Source organism: Triplophysa rosa, linkage group LG3, assembly GCF_024868665.1.
Source record: "Triplophysa rosa linkage group LG3, Trosa_1v2, whole genome shotgun sequence".
Taxonomy (NCBI): Eukaryota; Metazoa; Chordata; class Actinopteri; order Cypriniformes; family Nemacheilidae; genus Triplophysa; species Triplophysa rosa.
This window is the reverse complement of record NC_079892.1, coordinates 7,950,588-7,970,880: the sequence shown is the minus strand read 5'-3', so window position 1 is coordinate 7,970,880 and position 20,293 is coordinate 7,950,588. Positions and strand designations below refer to the sequence as shown.

Below are 20,293 nucleotides of genomic sequence, written 5' to 3'. Positions count from 1 at the left end.
TGTTGTCTTCAAAAGAAAGTGAGGGAATTTTGACAGCAGTCTATACAATTCTAATTTCTTTAAATATTCTTTAATAAATATTTGATTAGATATTTAATATTGCCAGCCCTAAAAAACACACGAAGACCATGGAAAAGGACAAAAACTTTATTTATTGAACGCTGGCTGTTCGGATGAATAAATATAAGTAATAAGAGCACTGATGTCCGATATACTCCCCAGTGAAGTACCAACAACTTCAAAATGATTCATAACAATTCTTTTCTTTTAAGTTGTATACCAGTTTCTTCAATTTGCCAACATCAACTATTTAGGTAACACCCATTGCATTATGCATTGCAGCTTAAAAAGGAATTGTACACACATCCGTTTTCACAGGTGCAAAGTGAAAGAAATCCTTATTTGTTCAGAATTTGTGCAAAAAGAATGTTACAGGAACCGTATTCCAGCCCCAAACTGCACACCATCACATATCCTGTAAAACAATATTTTATACATTACATCATAACTATACAGTTTTATTATAATCAAGAATAAAAGTACCATTAAAAAAGGTCGAAAAACATCAAACACAATTGTTGGTAAGTGAATACCTGTCTCCACTCTGGACGCCCATGGGAATGCAATAGTTGAGCTCCAGTCGAGCAATGTTCCCCAGACGCAACACAATGCCCGCTCCATATGACCAGCGAATACACTCAGCCAGTTTGCTCAGGTGTGCTCTGGGCCCTTCCCCTGGTGGATGATGGGGAAAAAAACAAATATTGAAAGTAAATATGTGACTTTGCCACAAACATATTTAAAAAAACAAGAATAGGGAAGCATATGATATAGTTCAAATTTCAGACTTTGAAGCTTTGGATCTCACCATAGTTAAGGTTACACAAATTCCCGGCGTTAAGGAAGAAATGCGTCCTGAAGAGGTCTCCAAAGCCGCCTCTGCCTGGTCTGAATGGGAGAGGCGTGTACAGATGAAGCCCTCCAGCCCAATATGCTTCCCCACCAAGGTAATCACCTACCGACAAAGTGAGAAAACAACATTAGTCAGAGATTTGTGAGATCTTAACCATTTAAAGATCAGTTTATTCCAAAATCAATATAGTAATGTTAAGGAGAAAAATATTTTAACACAAACCTTCACTCTGAGGACCAATGCTGTACATACTGAAGCCCCTCACACTAGTGGGACCACCCAAATAAAACCTACATACAATTCAAAAACAATGTCAGTTAGATGCGTTTCGAAGTTATAATTTTCTTACTTTTTTGTATTATTTATCTACAACGAAAGAAGAAATATACCGACCTATCAGCAATACTGGAGGGCCTGTCTCCAAGGGGCAGCAGCATACCACCCCACAGTGAGGAAGAGAGCACCTACACTAGCCAAAAACACAAAATAATTATAGTTTATTAGCATTTCAAATAATTTTCTGTGATTAAATGCAAATATCCAATCAGTTTCATAAGCATGTAATATTGTGACAAATTATAGCGTGTAGTTTGGTTGAAGTTGTAATGACTCATGTCCCGATAGTATAGCCCATTTCTCACCCATAATTTCATGAAAAAGAAAGGCAAAAAGCTCAAAACAAAAATGTTATCACAGTTAAGGTTTTTCCAAAGAATCTTACCGAGTCCCAGAAGAGTGTCTTGTTGAGTTGAATCTCAAAGTCTTCCTTCAAGAAAGTGACATCTCCCCCAGAGTAACCTGCCAGTTCCTGACAGACCATAAAAACTTCAGTTAAATAATAAAAGGTTGTTGTATGTTGTTTTGAAGTTGTATGTTGTTTTAAAACATGAAAATGTGTGAAATCTGCTGATGCATGACCAGACCTGGTTGATCTTTAGTAAGGCACCTTTCCTTGGAAGGATGGAAGAATTGCGTGTGTCAATGACCATTGCATGCTGTCAAGAAAACATATTAAAAGTTAAATAGGATGTACATGTACAATCAATGACCGCAAAAAACAACACTAAGCACATATAGTATGCAAATGTTTAAAAAAATGAAAATTCGAGACGTGGAGTGAAAAGAGGAGACTTACAGAAAGAGAGGACTTCAGAGAATGGCCACTTTCCTCCCTGACAGCAAAGGACGCAGTACGGGCCAAACAACCCAATTCTCTCCAAACACCCTCCCACTTCAGGGTGTGGTTTGTCCTCCAGATAGGGAACTATACATTAAACAATATTCAAAAACATTTGTAAGATGCCATGCAATTTATTGCTAATAGCTTTGTCTTCATATATTAGAGCCTTATTTTGCTAAATAAGGCCATGCACTATATAAAATAACACTAGTTAAGTTGATAAGAAAACAAAACCACTGTAGAAAATAATCAAGCAGAAAGAACTCACGCTGATTTCTGTTGAGATTCCTTTGTCAGTCTCTCTGACCGAGCTCCATGGGAACTGTCCCGTGACTTTATACAAGTTAATGGAGAAGCTAAAACAATAAAGAGAGTCTTAATAGCAAACACAGGACTGTTTTGTAGATTTATGTTTATATACATAAACAACTACTGAAAGATGATAAACATGACTAAAAAAGTCAGCCATTATCTGAAAAAGACCCCATGCAATGATTTGACAAACACAGGTTTCTTTCCTGTCTTGACATAGATGTACATATTGTTATTATTTATATTTCATGGGGACTTTAATCAGCAGTTTATGTATATACAGTCAATTTTTACTAATATAAATAATCATCACTACCAAGCAAAAAAAATAAAATAAACATACTTCCGTTCAAAGTGTCCGGGTTGTGGCTTGAAGAATGACAGGCCGTATGATGTTTCCTTCGTGCCATAAGAGAACTGGAAGGTCATCTTTTCTGCCCGACCAAAAACATTGGGCAATTTCAGACCCAGCACCTGAGAAACAAATCATACCTCAACATTTCCATATTTTGCAAATTATTTGTTTCTCATTGTAGCCACATGGCCAATCTATTCAGATGTTGTTTTTTAACTCTAAGCAGTAAAATATTATGTAAAATGTAAAATATGTTTTATCAGAATCTGGCAGTAGCTCACCATGCTTCCCTCGTTGTTCCCAACCATGGTGTTGTAACTTCCTGTCATTCTTCTCATCTCCTTCACCTCAAACGTCACATCCAGTCCATTAGGCACCGCATCAGCACCTAATTATTGCGCACACAATCTTATTTTGATTCATAACTGTAATTACTAGTTACACACGAGTTATTCGGTTTGCATAATCACCTTCAGCTGTGTCTATGACAACTTCAACTTGTCTGAATATTCCCAGACGCAGAAGCTTCTGTCTGGCCTCATGGGACTTTTTCATGACCTGTAATGAAATAATTATACACACAGATCAGTTCAAATGATTTTAATTCACTACTGAGACATTTTAATTTCGTAATTACTTACAAAGTATATAAAAATGTAAATAAAATAAAAGCAAACGTGAAATACTCACATCAATAAGGCTTTTGGCTTGAAAGACCTCTGCAATTTCATACGTTAAAATGTCTTCCTTTGTTCTTCCAAGACCATCAATGTGTACTCGCTGTACTATGACCTAAACAATTGAAATGCATATGAAAACAATAACACAGTTTCAAAAACAAAGCCACATTTATGTAAAAGCATTAGAGATAGACCAATAACACAAATCTTACATCTTTATTTTCAAGAACTTCCTGTTTCTCCTCACGATCTGATTCTCCTAGGTCCATGTCATCCACCTGAACTCCCAGTTCAGGTCCTTGCATAGGCAGAGGGTCCATACTCTGGGTCAACACATCACATATGTTATTATAATAAGCATAGTATACTGAGATTATTATCTTTCAATCAAACAAACAAACTTCGAACTGTAGTGAGTGTTGTCTTTGTGTACAAAGAGACTATTACAATGAGCAATTGTATTAGATATACATTCAAGTTTTAAGTTCCCATTTAAGCCTGTTTAAAGTTAGTCTAAAGTTAAAAGTGAGGGTTTATAGTTTGTTAAGTGCAAATGTTATTTATTTTCGTGACTGATAATTAATCATTTAGACAATTGGATTTACGTTTTATACTAAACGTCATTCTGATCTCGGCCTGTCATTCCAAGATTCTTTCAGAGGTCATTGCTCAGGCTTAAACGACGACTGTACGGAAAAAAACACTTACCCTGGCATGCACAGTGCCCATGTTTCAAATGCTTTATACAATCAAATGTCCCCAGTATGATAAATAATACAATTCAACCTATGTGAGGAAATATTCACGGCTTCGGTCTGGCACGCTACAAAGCAGCCCCGGTGGCTGCCATGACACTTGGTAACCACGCCCCATAGGGTAGTCACGCCCAACTAAACGATGATTGGCCGAGAAGGACGTTATGCCAATTTCGTCACGTTTTCCTGCATTAACGTTACTTGGTTATTTTTTCTATCAGGAAAGATAAATGTCTAAATTTAGTATTTTGTGCGAAAAGGTGTCTTTGTCATATATGGGAATCTGTTTGATTCCACAGATATGTAAACACGATTATATAAATACAATCGAGTATCGATATCTTTCGATCGTTCTTGTAGTACTTGGCAATTGTTTATTATTTGTTGTTGTTGGCAAGGCAACAATCAAAATGTGCTTCCGAACATAAGACACTTTTCTGAAGGGGCTCTCATAATTTGGGCTTAAGTAGGGGTACCAAATCTATATTTTATGTAAAACAAGACTAATAAGATTCAAGTTTATAAACCAATTTTTGGTTTGAGAGTTTTCTTTTCTGATCGCCATGGCACGTGCTAACCTTACAAATCACACATGTGCGTGCGTTGTGTACGCATTCCAGCAGGCGGGCTCATCTTCTGATTGACATACAATAGCCAGACCGTCTCCATAGCAACAGCGAAGCGTCTTTGGCTGGCTGGGTGTTCTCGTGAACTTGTCGACTTTTTAGTCGCTTTAGTTCGTCATAAACAGGAATACCGACACTGTTTATAATTTAAGATGCGTCCGAGTTCAGCTGTGGAAAGCTGGGTTAGTAAGGTTAGTAAAACGTTTTACCAATATATATTTTTAAGTGAGTAATGACTCAGTTTGAAAATATTCAAAGGTTTTGTACATTAAAATGTAAATAATGATTTTAAACTATTCTTTTTCTAAATTCAAAGGTGCCATCAGTGAGGTCAGCACAGGCACTTACAAGCTCAGCCCATATGGATCTGAGGCCTATAGCACAAGGACTTGAAATCATCCCTAGGGCTAAAAGTGCCTCTCGGACAACCACTAGAGATTTCTCAAGAAGGAACTCTCTGAAATCTGACTCTGGTAGGGCCTTTGCTGTGATGCATTGTCTTGGTAGTGATAGAAAAGCATTGATGTGGAAATCTATTTTTTGCAGCCTCCTCTGTGCAGTCAGTGGCAGATGAAAATCTTTCTTTAGTGGATATTGACGATCTTCTGTCTGAGAGAGTCAAGGACAAGAAAGATGATCTGAAGGCAGCTTTTGAAGCGTTTGACCAGGAAGGCAACACGATGGTCACCAAAGGGGAATTCAGACGTGTAATTGAGGGGTTTCTTGTTCCGCTAACCGAGTCTCAGTTTGAGGGACTGTTGGCAAAGGTATGTTAAGATTACAATGAAACCGCCACCAGTGCACTTATTTTGTTGTATTGTACTACTACTAAGACAATGATTTTACATACTACATGTTTAACATGTTTATTTGTTCTATAAATTGTTTTAAAATCAATACAAATTTAATTAGCTTGAAATAAGAGCGAACAGAACAATTCCCTACATGGAGTTTCTTCGAAAATATTGTAAGGTCTCATCTGCCATGAACAGGTATGTTATACTGTTAAAACTTTCATTGTAAAATTAATCATTTTCATTCTTATATTTAAGAACTAAAAAATGTATCAAGATGGCAGGTCTATTTGAAGAATTGCGGCAATATATTTCTTTACAGAATTCCATACATGAGTACATGTTACAGAAACTTGTCGCTTGGAGATCTGCAGTGCCATTTGAAAGAGAAGGTGTGGCATACTTTTATTTTATAACTATTTGCGGTCAGTTTACTTTAGTGCCCATGGTCACTTTGCCATGTTTTTATCATCTCAGATTGGTGACAATTTGAAAAACATCAACAGGGCTTTTGGTCTGTTTGACTACAACTGTGATGGGCAGATACAGCAACATGAGCTACGTAAAGTGTTAGAGGGTTACTGCTTTCCCATGAGTCAACAGGAATTCCACAGGTTCCAACCTTAAATAAAGTTCCAACTTCATTTATGTAGTCTTGATCTTTCATTTTTAAGGCTATATTCTTTGAATGTTTAATTGAACTATATTAAAATTGTGTATTTATTTAAATTGTTAAAGTTCAGAATGCTTTATATAAAATGTTGCATTTTCCCCAAATCATAAACATTTCTCTTTCCTTTAGATTATGGTCATACTACAGCCCCAACAATGCTGACACAATATCTTACAAGGAGTTTCTTGAAAAGCTTGGTGTTGATTGTGAAAACCATAGAAAGATTGCACCAGATTCTATAAAACTGGGTATGGTTATGCAGCTTGCTTCTTCTAATGCATTTGTTTGTACTGTATCAAACCTATAGCCTTTACATTGTTAAAATGGGAGATTAATTATAAAGATTGGTACTCACTAACTTTTGGCTCATCATTAGTAAAAACAATCTTCATTCCTTTGCAGCACTGAACTGGGATGCTGTCAGTCTGACTACAAGACCAAAGAGTAAAACTAGTTTAAGAACATTTTCCGGCAAGCCCAAAGACACATTGGATGAAATTCAGACCAAGTTTTTGAGCAAAGTAAGTATGAAGATGTTTTTGCAGAATGTATTTGTTTTACCTGATTTATACAGTATAAGCATCTCATTAAAATCAGTATTATTTATTCTGACTTTTATTCTGAATTTTACAGATGAAGAAAAATCACAACCTTGTTGAAAAAGCTTTGCAAGCGTTTGACCTCACAGACAGTGGGCTTGTATCTCTTGAGGATCTCAGGTCTATCTTCAGTACATTTTTATTCCCTATGGATGACAGCACATTCAGTGGTTTATTGAACAGGTACTGAGATCAAAACAAGTTATGTAAGTACCTACTTGAATGCAGTTTTCAGATTCATCTGGTGCTAATTTATCTTCACAGATTTGGCAAGAGCACCACAGAACCTCTGAAATGGAGAAGGTTTCTTGGGTTGTTCAAAGATGACAAGCAAACTATAGCAACACCGTAAGTCAGCCATAAAGTTTTTGTTTGTTTTCTATGAATCAACCTGTTTAACATAATGCTTTAATATGCACGTGTCCTGTTTTTTTTAAATATATACTGTATTGTTTTTTAGCTGTAATTATGGTGGCAAGTATTTGTGTATGTCTCAATCAGGAAAGATTCTCCTCCAGAAACTGCAAATGTGCACAGCATTGAAGCCATTTTACCAAGACTGCATCAACAAATACTTGATAATCAGCTCTGTTTGATGGAAACATTTCTGAATGTTGACAAAGTAAATCTCACCTAATCCCCATATACATTTGAAATAAAGATAATGAAAAAACTGTACAATTGTTTGTTTGTTTTTGTTTTTAATTTTTCAGAACAGAACTGGTTTCATCAGTAGGGATGAACTCTGTAGGGCTTTGGAGAACGTCAGCATCAATGTCACAGATGACCAATTTCAAATTCTTGCTGACCACATGGATGCAGAACATGGGGATGTTATCAATTACCAGCAATTCCTGGACTTCCTACACCAACAAAGGCCAAACATGGTAATACCTAAATTGCCTAACTAGGTTTTGTTCACCTAATCACAATTTTACTAAACCAACATTCTGTATAAAGAAACATTGCTTAGTATTTACATCACCTGCTAGTGGAATGAAAACTGTGTTATTTGGTAATTCCAGCATACACCAAAACCCAATGAAAAGAGCTCAGCGCCATTAAACACTTCCACACCAACACAGAATACAGTAAGTAACCTGCATAGTAATCGATACATTAAATCTGTCAATCAAAAGCTGTATATGCCTTGTTTCTGTTGAACACAAAAGAAGATGTTTTGAGAAATGTCTCAGTAGTTTTGTGTCCATACAATGGAAGTCAATAGGGGCCAATGTTGTTTGATTACTAACATTCTTTAAAATATCTTCTTTTGTGATCTGCACAAGAAAGAGGTAATACAGGTTTGGAATAACTGTCAATGAATAAATGATTAAAGAATGTTTTGATTAAATAATTTTTATTATGAACTAGCTAACTTATACTATACTAGTAGTTCCCCTTCAGTCGGTCTCTCGACAGACTGGGGTTTGATCTTGAGAACCTATCATCTCCAAGAGGAATTTAAAACGGCAATGGGCTTTGGTGAATGGCACACGCAAGCCAGTCCCCACCCCGTGCATACGGGTATAAAAGGGAGGTGGCGGCGGCCATTCACTCATCCTTTGTTCTGTTCTTCGGAACCTGCATGACGGTACATGTCAAGCGATTCTTCTCTCCAAGAATTCTCCTTCCAGACTGCTGGATTTACGACGCGAAGCAGCGGATTTCTCCCTCTCGGTAGCAGACTTCCCCTGGGCGTCTCAGCAGCGAGCCGCAGATATTTCTAAAGGAGAAAATTTCCTCTCACAGTCTGCGCTGTCTTCGGGCATGTCTCGCAGCTGTGTTCGTGGGTATGACAGACTCATCCCGAGTCCGACGGGCACGACACCTGTATTGCATGTTGGGGTTCCAGCATGCAGTAGCAGGGCTCGTCTATTAAGGTGTTGCGTTCACGGTTGGCTACATTCTCCGGAATGTAGCCGCAACCCCGTCTGCTTCCCGAGCGTCGACTGCTGCTTCGGCGAGGTCGACTGCTTCGGCAAGCGGCGGGGGTGATTGGGGATTCCCATGGATTCTCCACCAGTTTTGGGTCGCGGACCATCCATGCCCCGGTACACTCACCTGGCTCATCCACGATGGGAAACTTGACAACGGGATGGGGATGAACTTTCTGTCATAACGTCGGACAGCTACCTCCTGGCATAGGATGCGGAGACCCCTTGGAGCTCCCGCCCCCGGGCGGTTGAGCCCAAGACAAGGCGACGCAGAGATGACGGCCGTGCTTGCCCGGGCAGCCGCAAGCGTCGGGTTGCAGTGGCCCTGCCCTCCCCGGAACGCTCACGGCTGACCTGGAGCAGCATGAGGAGCTCACAAAGACGTGGAATATGCCGTTCGCGGTGTGTTCCCGTCTGACGGGACAAGGAGCTGTTACTTCCCTGGACGGTGGGGCAGCTAAAGGATATGTTGACGTCCTCCAGGTGGTATGTGCAGTCGCGGTGCACCGCAGACGCTGCCACTTGGAGGGGTCGACCAAGGCTCTCTTCCACTCAGACAGGTTTCGAGGCATGTCGTGGTTACGACAGACGCCTCCCTGCAGGGGTGGGGTGCCATGTGCAATGGGCACGCAATATCGGGGCAGTGGACGGGTCCCCAGCTGCCGTGACACATCAACTGCCTAGAGTTGTTGGCTGTCCTCTTGGCACTGAGGAGGTTCCAACCCCTCTTGCAGGACAAACACGTGCTGGTCCGGTCAGACAGCACGACTGCCGTGGCGTACATCAATCACCAAGGCGGCATACGCTCACAGCAGATGTCACGACTTGACCGACACCTCCTCCTCTGGAGTCAGCAGGTGATCAAGTCCCTGCGAGCCACCTTCATCCCAGGTGACCTGAACCAGACAGCCGATGCGCTCTCTCGTCAGGGGACACCTCGTTGAGAATGGCGACTCCATCCCCACGCAGTCCGGCTCATATGGGAGCGGTTCGGCCAGGCGCAGGTGGACCTGTTTGCCTCCCCGGACTCCACCCATTGCCCGCTTTGGTACTCCCTGACCGAGGGACCCATCGGCATGGATGGCTTAGCACACAGCTGGCCGCAGGACAAGCGAAAGTAGGCCTTCCACCCAGTGAGTGTAGGCCTTCCCCCCTCTACTTGGACCGCACACAGAGCCAGCTTTTTTCTGTTTTGGGGGACAGCACAAGGGGAGGGCTGTCTCCAAACAGAGATTGGCACACTGGATTGTGGATGCCATTGCTTTGGCATACCAGTCCCAAGATTGCCCGTGCCCGCTTGCAGTGAGAGCCCACTCCACTCGGGGTATGACCTCCTCGTGGGCACTGGCTCAGGGCGCCTCTCTGGCAGAGACTTATGTAGTGTTGGGCTACACCCAGTACCTTCGCGAGGTTTTACAACCTCCACGTGGAACCAGTGTCAGCCCGTGTCTTACACACCACCGGTATGGGCACCCGTATGTTGAATTCCTCACTCTAGGTTCCCCTGTCGGTGAACCTGTGACCTCCCCTCCGGGGGGCTACCCCACCTGGGTTCTGTCCCCCCTACTCGGGCTGACACATTTTTCACATGTTGTTCTCCCCACTGGTGAGACCATGTTGGTGTCTCCACATGTAACCTCCCCTTGTGGTAGGATATGGCCTCAGTAACACACTCTTCAACGAGGAGAACAGTGTTTCCCCAGTGTTCTAGTGTCTGTGACGGCCGTCGGTACAAGCCTCTCAGGGTATGCTACAAAGTACTGATTCCACTGGAAGATTACGTCTCGCAGTAGCGCTCACTTGTGACTCGTTAGTCTAGTCAGTGTCACTCCACTTGAGGTCGTGATACAGCTCAGCGCCGTGGCGTGTAGAGATAGGTCCCCAGTCTGTCTCTCAACACAACATCGAGAGACCGACTGAAGGGGAACGTCTCGGTTACGACTGTAACCTCAGTTCCCTGATGGAGGGATCTCTTCATGCCACAATGCTTCGCCGACCAGCTGCAGCGACCGGGAGATGTCTCTCAGGTTCCTCAGCCCAAAGGGTGAGTGAATGGCCGCCGCCACCTCCCTTTTATGCCCGTATGCATGGGGCGGGGACTGGCGTGCGTGTACCATTCGCCAAAGCCCATTGGCATTTTAAATTCCTCTCGGAGATGATAGGTTCTCAAGATCAAACCCCACTCTGTCTCTCAACACAACGTCTCGTTCCCTCCATCAGGGAACGGAGGTTACAGTCGTAACCGAGACGTTATAATATGTAAATGGTCTTGTCTCCTTCTAAAGGTAGAAGAAATTCTGAAGGAGAAGCTTGCTGAGAATTGTAACATGTTGATTGAATCTATCGCCATCGTGACCCAAAACCAGAGTGACAACATCCCTACAGAAGAGTTGAGGAGACTGATCCAAGAATATGGACTACCGCTCTCTGAACATCACTTCAGCAGGTGAATTTCCTATCTCTTGCCTCAGTGAAGCCTCCGGAATCTAATACTGGCTAACTTTTTCCTGTTTGCTCTCAAAGGCTCTGTGAACCATGTTTGGAGGCTGGAGGTGTGAACTACAAGTTGTTCTTAAAGAACTTAGGTATTCCAGAATGGAGAGCAGACAGCACCAACACGAGTCTCTGTAAAGTTAAAAGGTTTGTAAATAATATTAAAAAAACAAGGCTTCTTACACTTACACTTGTCATTTATTAAAATCATGTTTTGGTTTGCATGATGAAATTATGTCCTACGTGATATATGATTTTGGGTATACAGTGAAGATCAGGCGCACAAGGCTCAAATCTTAAACATAAAAACACAAGCAGTCCAGGACGTTGTTTTGAGAAAACTCAAAGACAGGCTTCAGAGACGAGGATTGACTCTTCAGGACTGTCTGATGTCCACCAGGAAAAACTCAGCTGCAGTGCTCTCTCTCAGAGATTTCTGTAAAGTAGGTTCTCATTATGAAATTCTAAAATGTTTTTGTTTATCTATCTCTTTGAGATCATTTACATGCTTTTAGATTCTGGACGACTGTGGAATCTACTTGGAAGGGCCTCAGTTTCAGATGCTCATTGAGTCTCTAGGTTTTAACTGTGGACAGATTTCTGTGGTTGATTTTGTGACCAGCTACAAAGGTCAGATATCTTCTTCAGAACACTAAATCTGTTGTCTGAAAACAAACCTTGCCACAAGCTGGAAACACATGATATATCTGGATTCTCTTCTACACAGAAACAACATCAGAAAAAAATGAGGAGCCTGATAGACAGATAGAAGATGAAGAAGTTACCAACATTTTATCTGCTGAGGACTGTTTCAGTCAACTTAAGAAGAAGATCAAGGAATACCATGGGGTATGAAAACAATTGAGCACTTTTACAGTGACCCCCAAAAATATTTGGAAACTAAAAGGGATTCTTCACCCAAAAATGAAAAATCTGTCATCATTTACTCACCTTCGAGTTGTTCCAAATATGTATACATTTCTTTGTTTTGATGAACGCAGAGAAAGATATTTGGAAGAATGCTTATAACCAAACAGATCTTGCCCCCCACTGACTCCCATTTTCACTTTTGGGTGAAGTATCCCTTTTAAGGAATGGTTCACCCCAAAATAAAAATCCAGTCATCGTTTATTCATCCTCATATCGTTCAAAACCTGTAAATGACTCTTTCTTCTTTAGAACACAAAAGAAGATGTTTTAAGAAATGTCTCAGTGGGTTTGTGTGCATACAATGGCAGTAAATTGAGGACAGTTTTGTTTGGTTACCAACATTCTTCAAAATATCTTCTTTTGTATTTCGCAGAAGAAAGTTAGTAAACAAATTTTCCTTTCCAGTCAACTACCCCTTTAAAGTGCATTTAAAAATGTGAGAATGTCATGTTTTGGGAAAGCAAATATTAAACAAAAGGATTTCTTTAAACACATTTTTTGTGCAAAATATTTTACAAAAGACGTTTGTTAAATATGAACATCAATGTGATTGTTGTACTAACAGCATCACAAAACAAAACTGCAAAAATAATGTTTGTTTTTCAAACACTTTTGGATTCAGGATGTTCTGACAGCTTTTCGTCTTATGGATAAGAACCGAGATGGCTTAGTGAATCGAAATGACTTCAGGGCTCTGTTTGACAGCTTGATGTTCGTAACCAAGCAAAGTGAGTATCAGAGATTGCTCGACCTGTTAGGCCTTACACCAGGCACCACACTTAACTACACAGAGTTCTGCAACAAAGTCCAGTCTGGCGGCAAAATGAGACCACATCAACACAACATCTTGTAAGACTTAACTTCCTCTAGGTTTTTTATGTAAAGACAAAAGTTCAGCATTTTGATTACCGATTTATGGACTTTCAGACGTGATGGGTGGCTTGGCAATGCATGTGACCAAGTACACGACCACCTGGCAGCCATTGCACATAAAGGATCTGTAGAGTTCTCAAAGGTAATTATCATTCACTCCTGCTCTCTGAAAAAAAGTGAAGTCAATCTAACCACACACATTCATATCACCAGCTCTTTTGTCATCCGTGTGAAAATGGTGAAAGACTCACAACCAGGAATGATCTGAAACAACTTCTTTTTAAATACTGTTTGCCCATCACACCAGATGAGTTTGAAAAACTATGGAGCAGGTAAGAGACTGGATTTCAAGCATGTCTGGAGTTTACTTAATGCATTTAATAGCTGATGCAGAATCAGGCATGCAGAATAACACTGGAAACCACACAACAGGTATGATGAGGAGGGAAAAGGCTTTCTTACTCAAGAAGAGTTTCTAAGAAAGCTCAAAGTCAAACCAGATGAAGATTGTCAGTCAAACACTTCCCAGGAACAGCCCACAAATAAGGTAGTTTCCATGACAACACCTGACACAGAGGTCACGCTGCAGAACCTCAGGTGAGACCTTGATGTGTCTTGTGAGATTACTTTGATTTACTTTCAACTTTTGTACTTTGAATCATTTATGTTATAGGAACAGTTCATCCAAAATGAAAATTCTGTCCTTTACTCACCCTCAATCTGTATAAATTTCTTTATTCTGATGAACACAGAGAAAGATATTTGGAAGAATGCTTATAACCAAACAGTTCTTGGTCACCATTTACTACCATAGTAGGAAACATTGCTTTATAAATATCTTTGTTCTTTTGAACACGAAAGAAGATATTTTGAAGAATGTAGAAAGCAAACAGTTCTGGGGCACTTCTGACTACCATCGTAATATTTTCTACTATGGTAGTCAATGGTGGCCAAGAACTGTTTGGTTACTGACATTCTTTCAAATAGCTTATTTTGTGTTCAACAGAACAAAGAACTGTCCCTTTAATATACATTTAACATAAGAAGATTGTTACCGTTTTTGTAGGAAGTGGATCAGAAGTGACTTGGAGAAAGTTAGTGACAGCCTTGTGGTTCTGGATAAAAACCGAGATGGTCATGTGACCATAAGGGACCTGCTTTCACTACTACAGAGACATGGCTTTCAGCTAAAGGAAACACAGCTCAAAGATCTACTGAACCTGTAATCCCACCCGATACAATTACATCCTTACAAAACATAGCTTCTCATGAAGTGACTTTTAAACCATTTTTTTCTCTCTTCCCCATTTTCTCTTCAATTCTTCAGTCTTGGGTTTGACGTCCGTCACAAGACGCTGCCATATCTTGATTTTCTGAAGCATGTCGCTGGACTTCCATTCTCCAATGAGACAGCAGATCTGTTTTTTCCAGAAAGAGTGGAGAATGTAGAGGAGCTAAGCCCAGAAAGAACCATACAGCGGGTAAAAGAGACGGTAACTGCTTCATCAGACATTCTTTACCAGGTAAAAACCACATTCTTTAATATATAATTGCTCCATAGTTCATGATTTTTATTTTTGTCATAAATCATCATTACTATTGGTCACCCTTCATGTTTGTCTGTGGTTTTTGCTAATATTTAACCAATGAAATGTATTAAAACAAGCTTTTCAACTTGGATAATACAGTGTTTAATTATAAAAAAAGTAAAGTTTTTTCAATTTCTGAAAAAATGATGATATGGATAAGTTTCTGTCCGACAGCAACAATATTACACTCTAAACAAAATTTGTAAAAATAGGGCACAATATACTGTATTAATATGAAGCAATTTTCTGTATTAATTTTTACAGTTGTTTTACCTGTATTTTACATTTTGGACTGCATTAAATTGCATTTTAGCATTAATGGAAATGTCCGTAAAATAAAGGAAAATGTACTGGTAATTTTCTGCCAGCACTTAATCAGTTTTTTATGTGATTTTTTTTACAGTGTAGTGTTGGTAAAAGGTTGTTAAAATAAGCTGCAATAAATAAATAAATCATGTATTGCTTTGAAAAAGCAGCGTCACACATTTTAAAATTCATATTGTCTTTTGCTTTTGTAGGCTTTCTCAGCTTTTGATAAAACTAGAGATGGTATGCTTCCTCAAGTCGAGTTTCGGCAAGTGCTGAATCATTTCTGCGTGCGTCTCTCAGATATGCAGTTCAGAAAGTTACTGTCCAAACTGGGTTTAAGCGAAGGGGAGGAGATTTTGGTTGACTGGAGAGAATTTCTGGAAGTCTTCAACCTCCATAAACAAGAGGTCTGATACACTGCTCAACACAGAAACAAAGAAACTGCTGCTCATTGCTTTATTCAGACTAGTTTGTTGGACACTTTCAAACCTGAAATGACTCATTTTTGACAGACAGCAGATGAATGGCTGAAGAAAATCCAGAAGATGCGTTTTCCTAATCAGACCCGCCCATTACTGTTCAATGACATTTTGAGGAGAATACAAGAGGTTGTGTCGGCCCGTCTCGACACCATCACAGGGGAGATGATGGACCTCGACTACGCCAATATAAACACAATCTCAAAAGAGGACTTTAAGGGCATTTGTGATCGCCACTTCATGAGGCTAACAGACGACCAGGTAATTCTCTGTGAGTCAACTCAAACGGTGTGTCTTTAATGCAATATGGCCTAAAATGCATTCACATTTTTACAGTTTCAAAACCTATGGAAAGCGCTACCAGTTAACAACTTTGGAAATCTGGAATATCGAGAATTCCTGAAGAAGTTCAGTGGAGAACAAAAACGCATTGAAAAAGCTGGTAGATCATTACCAGGTTCTGCAAGACCATCGCTGGACAGACCAGCATCCCTCCGACGGCCCAAAACAGCACCCTGCACATTCCGATACTCTTCGGTATGCATCACTTCATTTGGAAATGTTGTTTTGTCTTTGTCCAGGTAGAGTATTGTTATTCGTATCTCACCCCTGTTTTTTAGTCACCAGGCCCAGAGAAGCTCAGTAGGCCCTCTACGTCAAACAGAAGGCAGACACCGCTGCTGAACTGTGAAGATGTGGAGATGAAGGTGCGCCCCAGAATCCAAGAATGTTGGAGGCACATCCAGAGGAGGTGCAGGGAAGCGGACACCGAGAGGACTGGGGAGATAGATGCGGGGAAGTTCTTGGGTATATTTTTGTGGCCAAAAAGGCCAAACACCTTTCTTCATAAATGTAAAAAAAACGCATTATAGCTTAAAAGCTACATTTGTTTGCTCTAATGTTAATTATTAAGAGATACTCCAGAGTCTTCGCATTGAGCTGAGTCCAACTGAGTTTGAGCAGCTGGCTGTCAAATATGACATCAAAAACACTGGACGTCTCTCGTACCCTGACTTCCTGCGGCACTTTGTGCTCATGTTCGGTCCTCAGGTCAACACCTCAACCTATAGACTCAAACTGCAGCTACCCAGGACACCAGTAAGTTTAACCACGGGATGATTTGTAAGTATTTTCACACATTATCTCTCTCTAATTCACTGATTTTATCCTTCAGATGAGCCCTGGACCACTTAGTGGCCAGTGTGCTGAAGCCATGCTGAGAATTTCTAAGCCCGTACAGCTATTCTGGAGGCAGATGAGGCAAAAATTCATCTCCTTTGACAGAGAGCGCACTGGAAAGATATCTCTTCAGGACTTCAGGAAGGTAAAAGGTGCTTGTTTGTATCTATATTACACTTCAGGTTTATGACCTGACATTAATCATGCAATGTTGTTGGATTTTAGGTTCTGAGACAGTTCAGTGTGAATCTGTCAGAGGAAGAGTTTTTTCATTTTACATCTTTTTTCGACAAGAATATCACAGGGAAGATTTCCTACAATGATTTTCTACGCATTTTCCTAAAATAAGTAAAGTCAATACATTTTTTTGCGTGTGGTGTTATTATGAAACTGTCACAAAATGTTTGTATCGGTTGTATCGGCCCGGTTTCACAGACACAGATTAGCTTAAGCTAGGACTATGTTTTAGTCAAATTAAGATATTTATGTCGCTTCTATAAAAATGGCTAAGAAGAATACATCACTGATGTGCATCTTGAGACAAAACAAGGGCACTGATATATTTGAAGATATTTCAGGGCAAGTTTAGTTATATTCGGTTAAGACAGGTCAAACATTCATTTTAGTCTGGGACTATCCTTAAGCCTTGTCTGTGAAACTGGGCCATAAAGTTATTTTAGATTCATGACTTTTTTTGTTTTTATTTTTCATCTGCTTTTGCATGCAGTAAGTATAAGAACAAATAAGATACTGTAACAATGTATAACAAAACATAAAATATTTTCCAACAATAAATTGATGAGAGTCATTTTCAAAGAGAAAGTTTCAATTTATGTTTGATTAATTATTAAATGGGATAGTTAAGAAACTTAAAAAAAAAGTTTAGTGGGTAATAATGTTTTAAAAATCACCCTCCACCTAGGGATGTTGTTTTTCTGTAGTACTTGACCCTTGTTATTACAACACTATGGGTAAACTTGGTTTCGCAATAGTGTTGGCAGAGACTGATCGACTCCTTGCACTCTGTAACATGAGAGGTTTAGTGGTGAAAAACATGCGAGTGTCTTCTACAGAATGGAATATTTCATTTGCTGGCTGTGGATTTCTCATGGCGTACTACTGTGGAGTCTATAGCTGTTTATTTGAATGTGCCCCGTCTCTTCTCGATGGGGTGAAAAAGATTTGTGGGGCGTCATCTGGTGCTCTCATGGGTGCAATAGTAGCATGTAAAATGTCTCCAGGTACGTTTTCATTTGTGGTTAACTTTATTTATTTTTGTTATACTGTAGGTCCAAAGCATTATTGTGTACAAAACAGTCCAGAAAGACATGCATTTTTGTGTAGTGTCCTCAAATTATGTAAAAAAGGCAGTCACAGAGATTGCTTCACGGCCAAAAATACAGTATAAACCCTTCCTTTTGATGAATATTACGGTGATATTAATAGTTCTATAGCTCCATTTTGAAGCCAAATGCTGTAAAATTTTGCTGGAAATGTCCCGAGAGGCTCGGAAAGGCACTCTGGGTGCAGTCCATCCCTCCTTTAACCTGCTGAACATAGTACGAACCTTCCTGATCCGAGACCTGCCCGACAACGCCCACCTACTCACCACCGGGCAACTGTGTGTGTCCCTCACACGCGTCTCAGATGGGACAAATATGTTGGTTTCTGAGTTTGACAGCAAAGAAGATCTCATTCAGGTGAACTCAACACACCCGCCATCTGGAATGTGACGCATGTCAACTTTGTGTAACTGTTTTTATCTGAAAAGATAAGATTTAATGTGGATCAGTTCACATTTCTGATTGGATCAGTTCACATTTATGATTCACACTTTGATCTTCACTTGCAGGCTCTTGTTTGTAGCTGTTTTTATCCACTGTATTGTGGTGTGGTACCTCCAAGCTATCATGGAATCGTACGTAGCCAAAACAACTTTTGTGACCCATGCTACAAATTCATTTTGTGCACAATTATTAATGCAATTGTTTCAGTTTTAATATTGTTTTGCCGTCTGCTTTCAGAGGTATGTCGATGGAGCATTAAGTGACAACATGCCTTACTCAAATCTGAGCAACACCATCACAGTCTCTCCTTTCTCGGGAGAGAGTGACATCTCTCCATACAGCATCCCCTTTAACTTCCATGAAATACATTACAATAATGTCAGCATTCACATCAACTTTATTAATGCATACCGGGTGGTCATTGCATTCTTCCCTCCAGGACCAGAGGTACCTTTTTGGAGAAAAATATGACTGATTTTACACATAGTATATGTAACAAAAATACAAAGTTATTTATTTTTCCTTTATTTTGCCTTTAATAAGGTCATGGCTGAGATGTGTCAGAATGGATATAAGGATGCTTTCCTATTTTTGATGGGAAATGGTGAGTAACCAGGAATAAGCTGCTTTTTGCAGAGGTGGACAGTACTTAAATATTTTAAAAGAATGTAAAAAGTATGATAAATGCCTTATAATGTAGTGAAATAAAACACCAGACAAAATGTACTTGAGTAGATTAAAAATACTTAAAGGGACAGTTCACCCAAAAATGAAAATTCAATCATTTACTCACAATGTTCCAAACCCGTATAAATGTCTTTGTTCTGCTGAACACAAAGGAAGATATTTGAAAGAATGTCAGTAACCAAAAAGATCCAAGACCAAAAAATAATTACCATGGGGGATGAGATCTGTTTGGTTATTGACTTTGCTTATTTAGATCTAATACTACCTTGCTTACCAGAATTCCTGGAGTTCCATTCACCACTATGTGAGTTAACCCTCACTAATAAATGGGATCATTTTCCATCATCCAGGAGATACATTAAGGAAAACAAGACAACAGAAGACAGTGATATCACAAGGTGGCCAAAAGTGACTGAACATCCTAAAAATATCCTACCAGAATCCATCAATGAAGGTGAGGGAACTGATCGCTGACCATTATTAACCCTTATCTGAAAAACTAGAACATGTGAAATACAGTGAAATAGAACATGTATTTTTTGTTATTGTCCAGTATTTCATGAGGCATACATGAAGGAATATGAAACGAGAGGTTCTTTCTCAGTGAAGTTGGTCTCTTTTATAATGTGGTGCATTTTGCCGGTGGAGATGGTTTACATCATTCTGTTGAGGTACATCTTTCTATAATGAAACTTTAGATTCTAGAAGTATAAATGCAATAACATTTGCTGAATTTGTGCTGTTTGGTGCTTACATTCAGGTTTATTGACTGGTCACCTCAGGTATGGTCCAATACGGTGAGCATATGCAAAAGGACAACTGAGGGGATCAGAATGGTGTGGAAAAGAACTTTCTCAAGAACTTAAACTTGATTTTACATCCTGACTCTCAAAGGTGTGATCGTTTTAAAAAGATGTATTCCACATGTCATTTATACACAAAGATGTCTCCTGTTCTTCAAGGCTTTTATCTTCAGACACGACTGACTGACCAGCACTGATCCTTTTATCTGATAGACTGTATACTAAGATTTGTCTGGAATAAAAATGTCTATGCTCTTTAAAACTTAAGTCAGAATGTAATAAAAAAAAAATTACATTCTCTCAAAATCTATATGACCAAATTTTAAATATTTCCAGATAT

General features: G+C 39.7%; 3 protein-coding genes across 4 annotated transcripts; 2 read left to right on the top strand and 1 right to left on the bottom strand.

Annotated features, from left to right (window-relative positions):
• Nucleotides 1–131: 131 nt before the first annotated feature.
• Nucleotides 132–4,310, bottom strand: samm50 (SAMM50 sorting and assembly machinery component). Its single transcript, XM_057329762.1, has 15 exons — nt 4,149–4,310; nt 3,653–3,763; nt 3,451–3,552; nt 3,231–3,318; nt 3,042–3,148; nt 2,749–2,879; nt 2,362–2,449; nt 2,049–2,177; nt 1,837–1,908; nt 1,635–1,721; nt 1,307–1,377; nt 1,136–1,203; nt 869–1,015; nt 594–735; nt 132–475 (listed from the first exon to the last, which is right to left on the bottom strand). Exons 1-15 carry the CDS (start codon nt 4,167–4,169, stop codon nt 430–432), a joined length of 1,410 nt encoding a protein of 469 aa, XP_057185745.1. The 5' UTR covers nt 4,170–4,310; the 3' UTR covers nt 132–429.
• A 141-nt stretch (nt 4,311–4,451) lies between these two features.
• Nucleotides 4,452–17,475, top strand: efcab6 (EF-hand calcium binding domain 6). Its single transcript, XM_057330538.1, has 31 exons — nt 4,452–5,012; nt 5,138–5,294; nt 5,368–5,588; nt 5,734–5,813; nt 5,938–6,007; nt 6,093–6,229; nt 6,418–6,536; nt 6,691–6,809; nt 6,922–7,070; nt 7,152–7,235; nt 7,389–7,509; nt 7,601–7,774; nt 7,913–7,978; nt 11,110–11,270; nt 11,348–11,464; nt 11,586–11,760; nt 11,833–11,947; nt 12,045–12,166; nt 12,870–13,096; nt 13,175–13,262; nt 13,334–13,452; nt 13,553–13,717; nt 14,187–14,342; nt 14,448–14,643; nt 15,228–15,425; nt 15,531–15,758; nt 15,834–16,034; nt 16,118–16,304; nt 16,411–16,595; nt 16,672–16,821; nt 16,902–17,475. The coding sequence occupies exons 1-31, from the start codon at nt 4,974–4,976 to the stop codon at nt 17,022–17,024; spliced, it is 4,449 nt and encodes a 1,482-aa protein (XP_057186521.1). The 5' UTR covers nt 4,452–4,973; the 3' UTR covers nt 17,025–17,475.
• A 254-nt stretch (nt 17,476–17,729) lies between these two features.
• LOC130552214 (patatin-like phospholipase domain-containing protein 2) lies at nt 17,730–20,264 on the top strand. Of its 2 annotated transcripts, none has more exons than XM_057330414.1 (8): nt 17,730–17,917; nt 18,144–18,376; nt 18,529–18,594; nt 18,701–18,910; nt 19,007–19,067; nt 19,428–19,604; nt 19,704–19,821; nt 19,911–20,264. In XM_057330414.1, exons 1-8 carry the CDS (start codon nt 17,731–17,733, stop codon nt 20,014–20,016), a joined length of 1,158 nt encoding a protein of 385 aa, XP_057186397.1. In that variant the 5' UTR covers nt 17,730; the 3' UTR covers nt 20,017–20,264. The 2 variants fall into 2 exon arrangements, with proteins under 2 accessions (XP_057186397.1, XP_057186398.1); XM_057330415.1 differs by having other exon boundaries at nt 17,873–17,917; nt 18,131–18,376.
• The last annotated feature ends 29 nt before the right edge of the window (nt 20,265–20,293 follow it).

Bases quoted from the DNA above. Each gene is read 5' to 3' on its own strand.
- samm50 (XM_057329762.1), bottom strand. From the start codon at position 4,169: ATGGGCACTGTGCATGCCAGG. The intron at 3,319-3,450 runs GTGAGTATTTCA...ATTTCATTACAG, and splicing joins AAGCCAAAAGCCTTATTGAT to GTCATGAAAAAGTCCCATGA. The intron at 2,880-3,041 runs GTGAGCTACTGC...TTTGTTTCTCAG, and splicing joins GGAACAACGAGGGAAGCATG to GTGCTGGGTCTGAAATTGCC.
- efcab6 (XM_057330538.1), top strand. From the start codon at position 4,974: ATGCGTCCGAGTTCAGCTGTGGAAAGCTGGGTTAGTAAG. The intron at 6,537-6,690 runs GTATGGTTATGC...ATTCCTTTGCAG, and splicing joins ACCAGATTCTATAAAACTGG to CACTGAACTGGGATGCTGTC. The intron at 7,775-7,912 runs GTAATACCTAAA...TGGTAATTCCAG, and splicing joins ACCAACAAAGGCCAAACATG to CATACACCAAAACCCAATGA.
- LOC130552214 (XM_057330414.1), top strand. From the start codon at position 17,731: ATGCGAGTGTCTTCTACAGAATGGAATATTTCATTTGCTGGCTGTGGA. The intron at 17,918-18,143 runs GTACGTTTTCAT...TCCATTTTGAAG, and splicing joins AGCATGTAAAATGTCTCCAG to CCAAATGCTGTAAAATTTTG. The intron at 18,595-18,700 runs GTACGTAGCCAA...GTCTGCTTTCAG, and splicing joins CTCCAAGCTATCATGGAATC to AGGTATGTCGATGGAGCATT.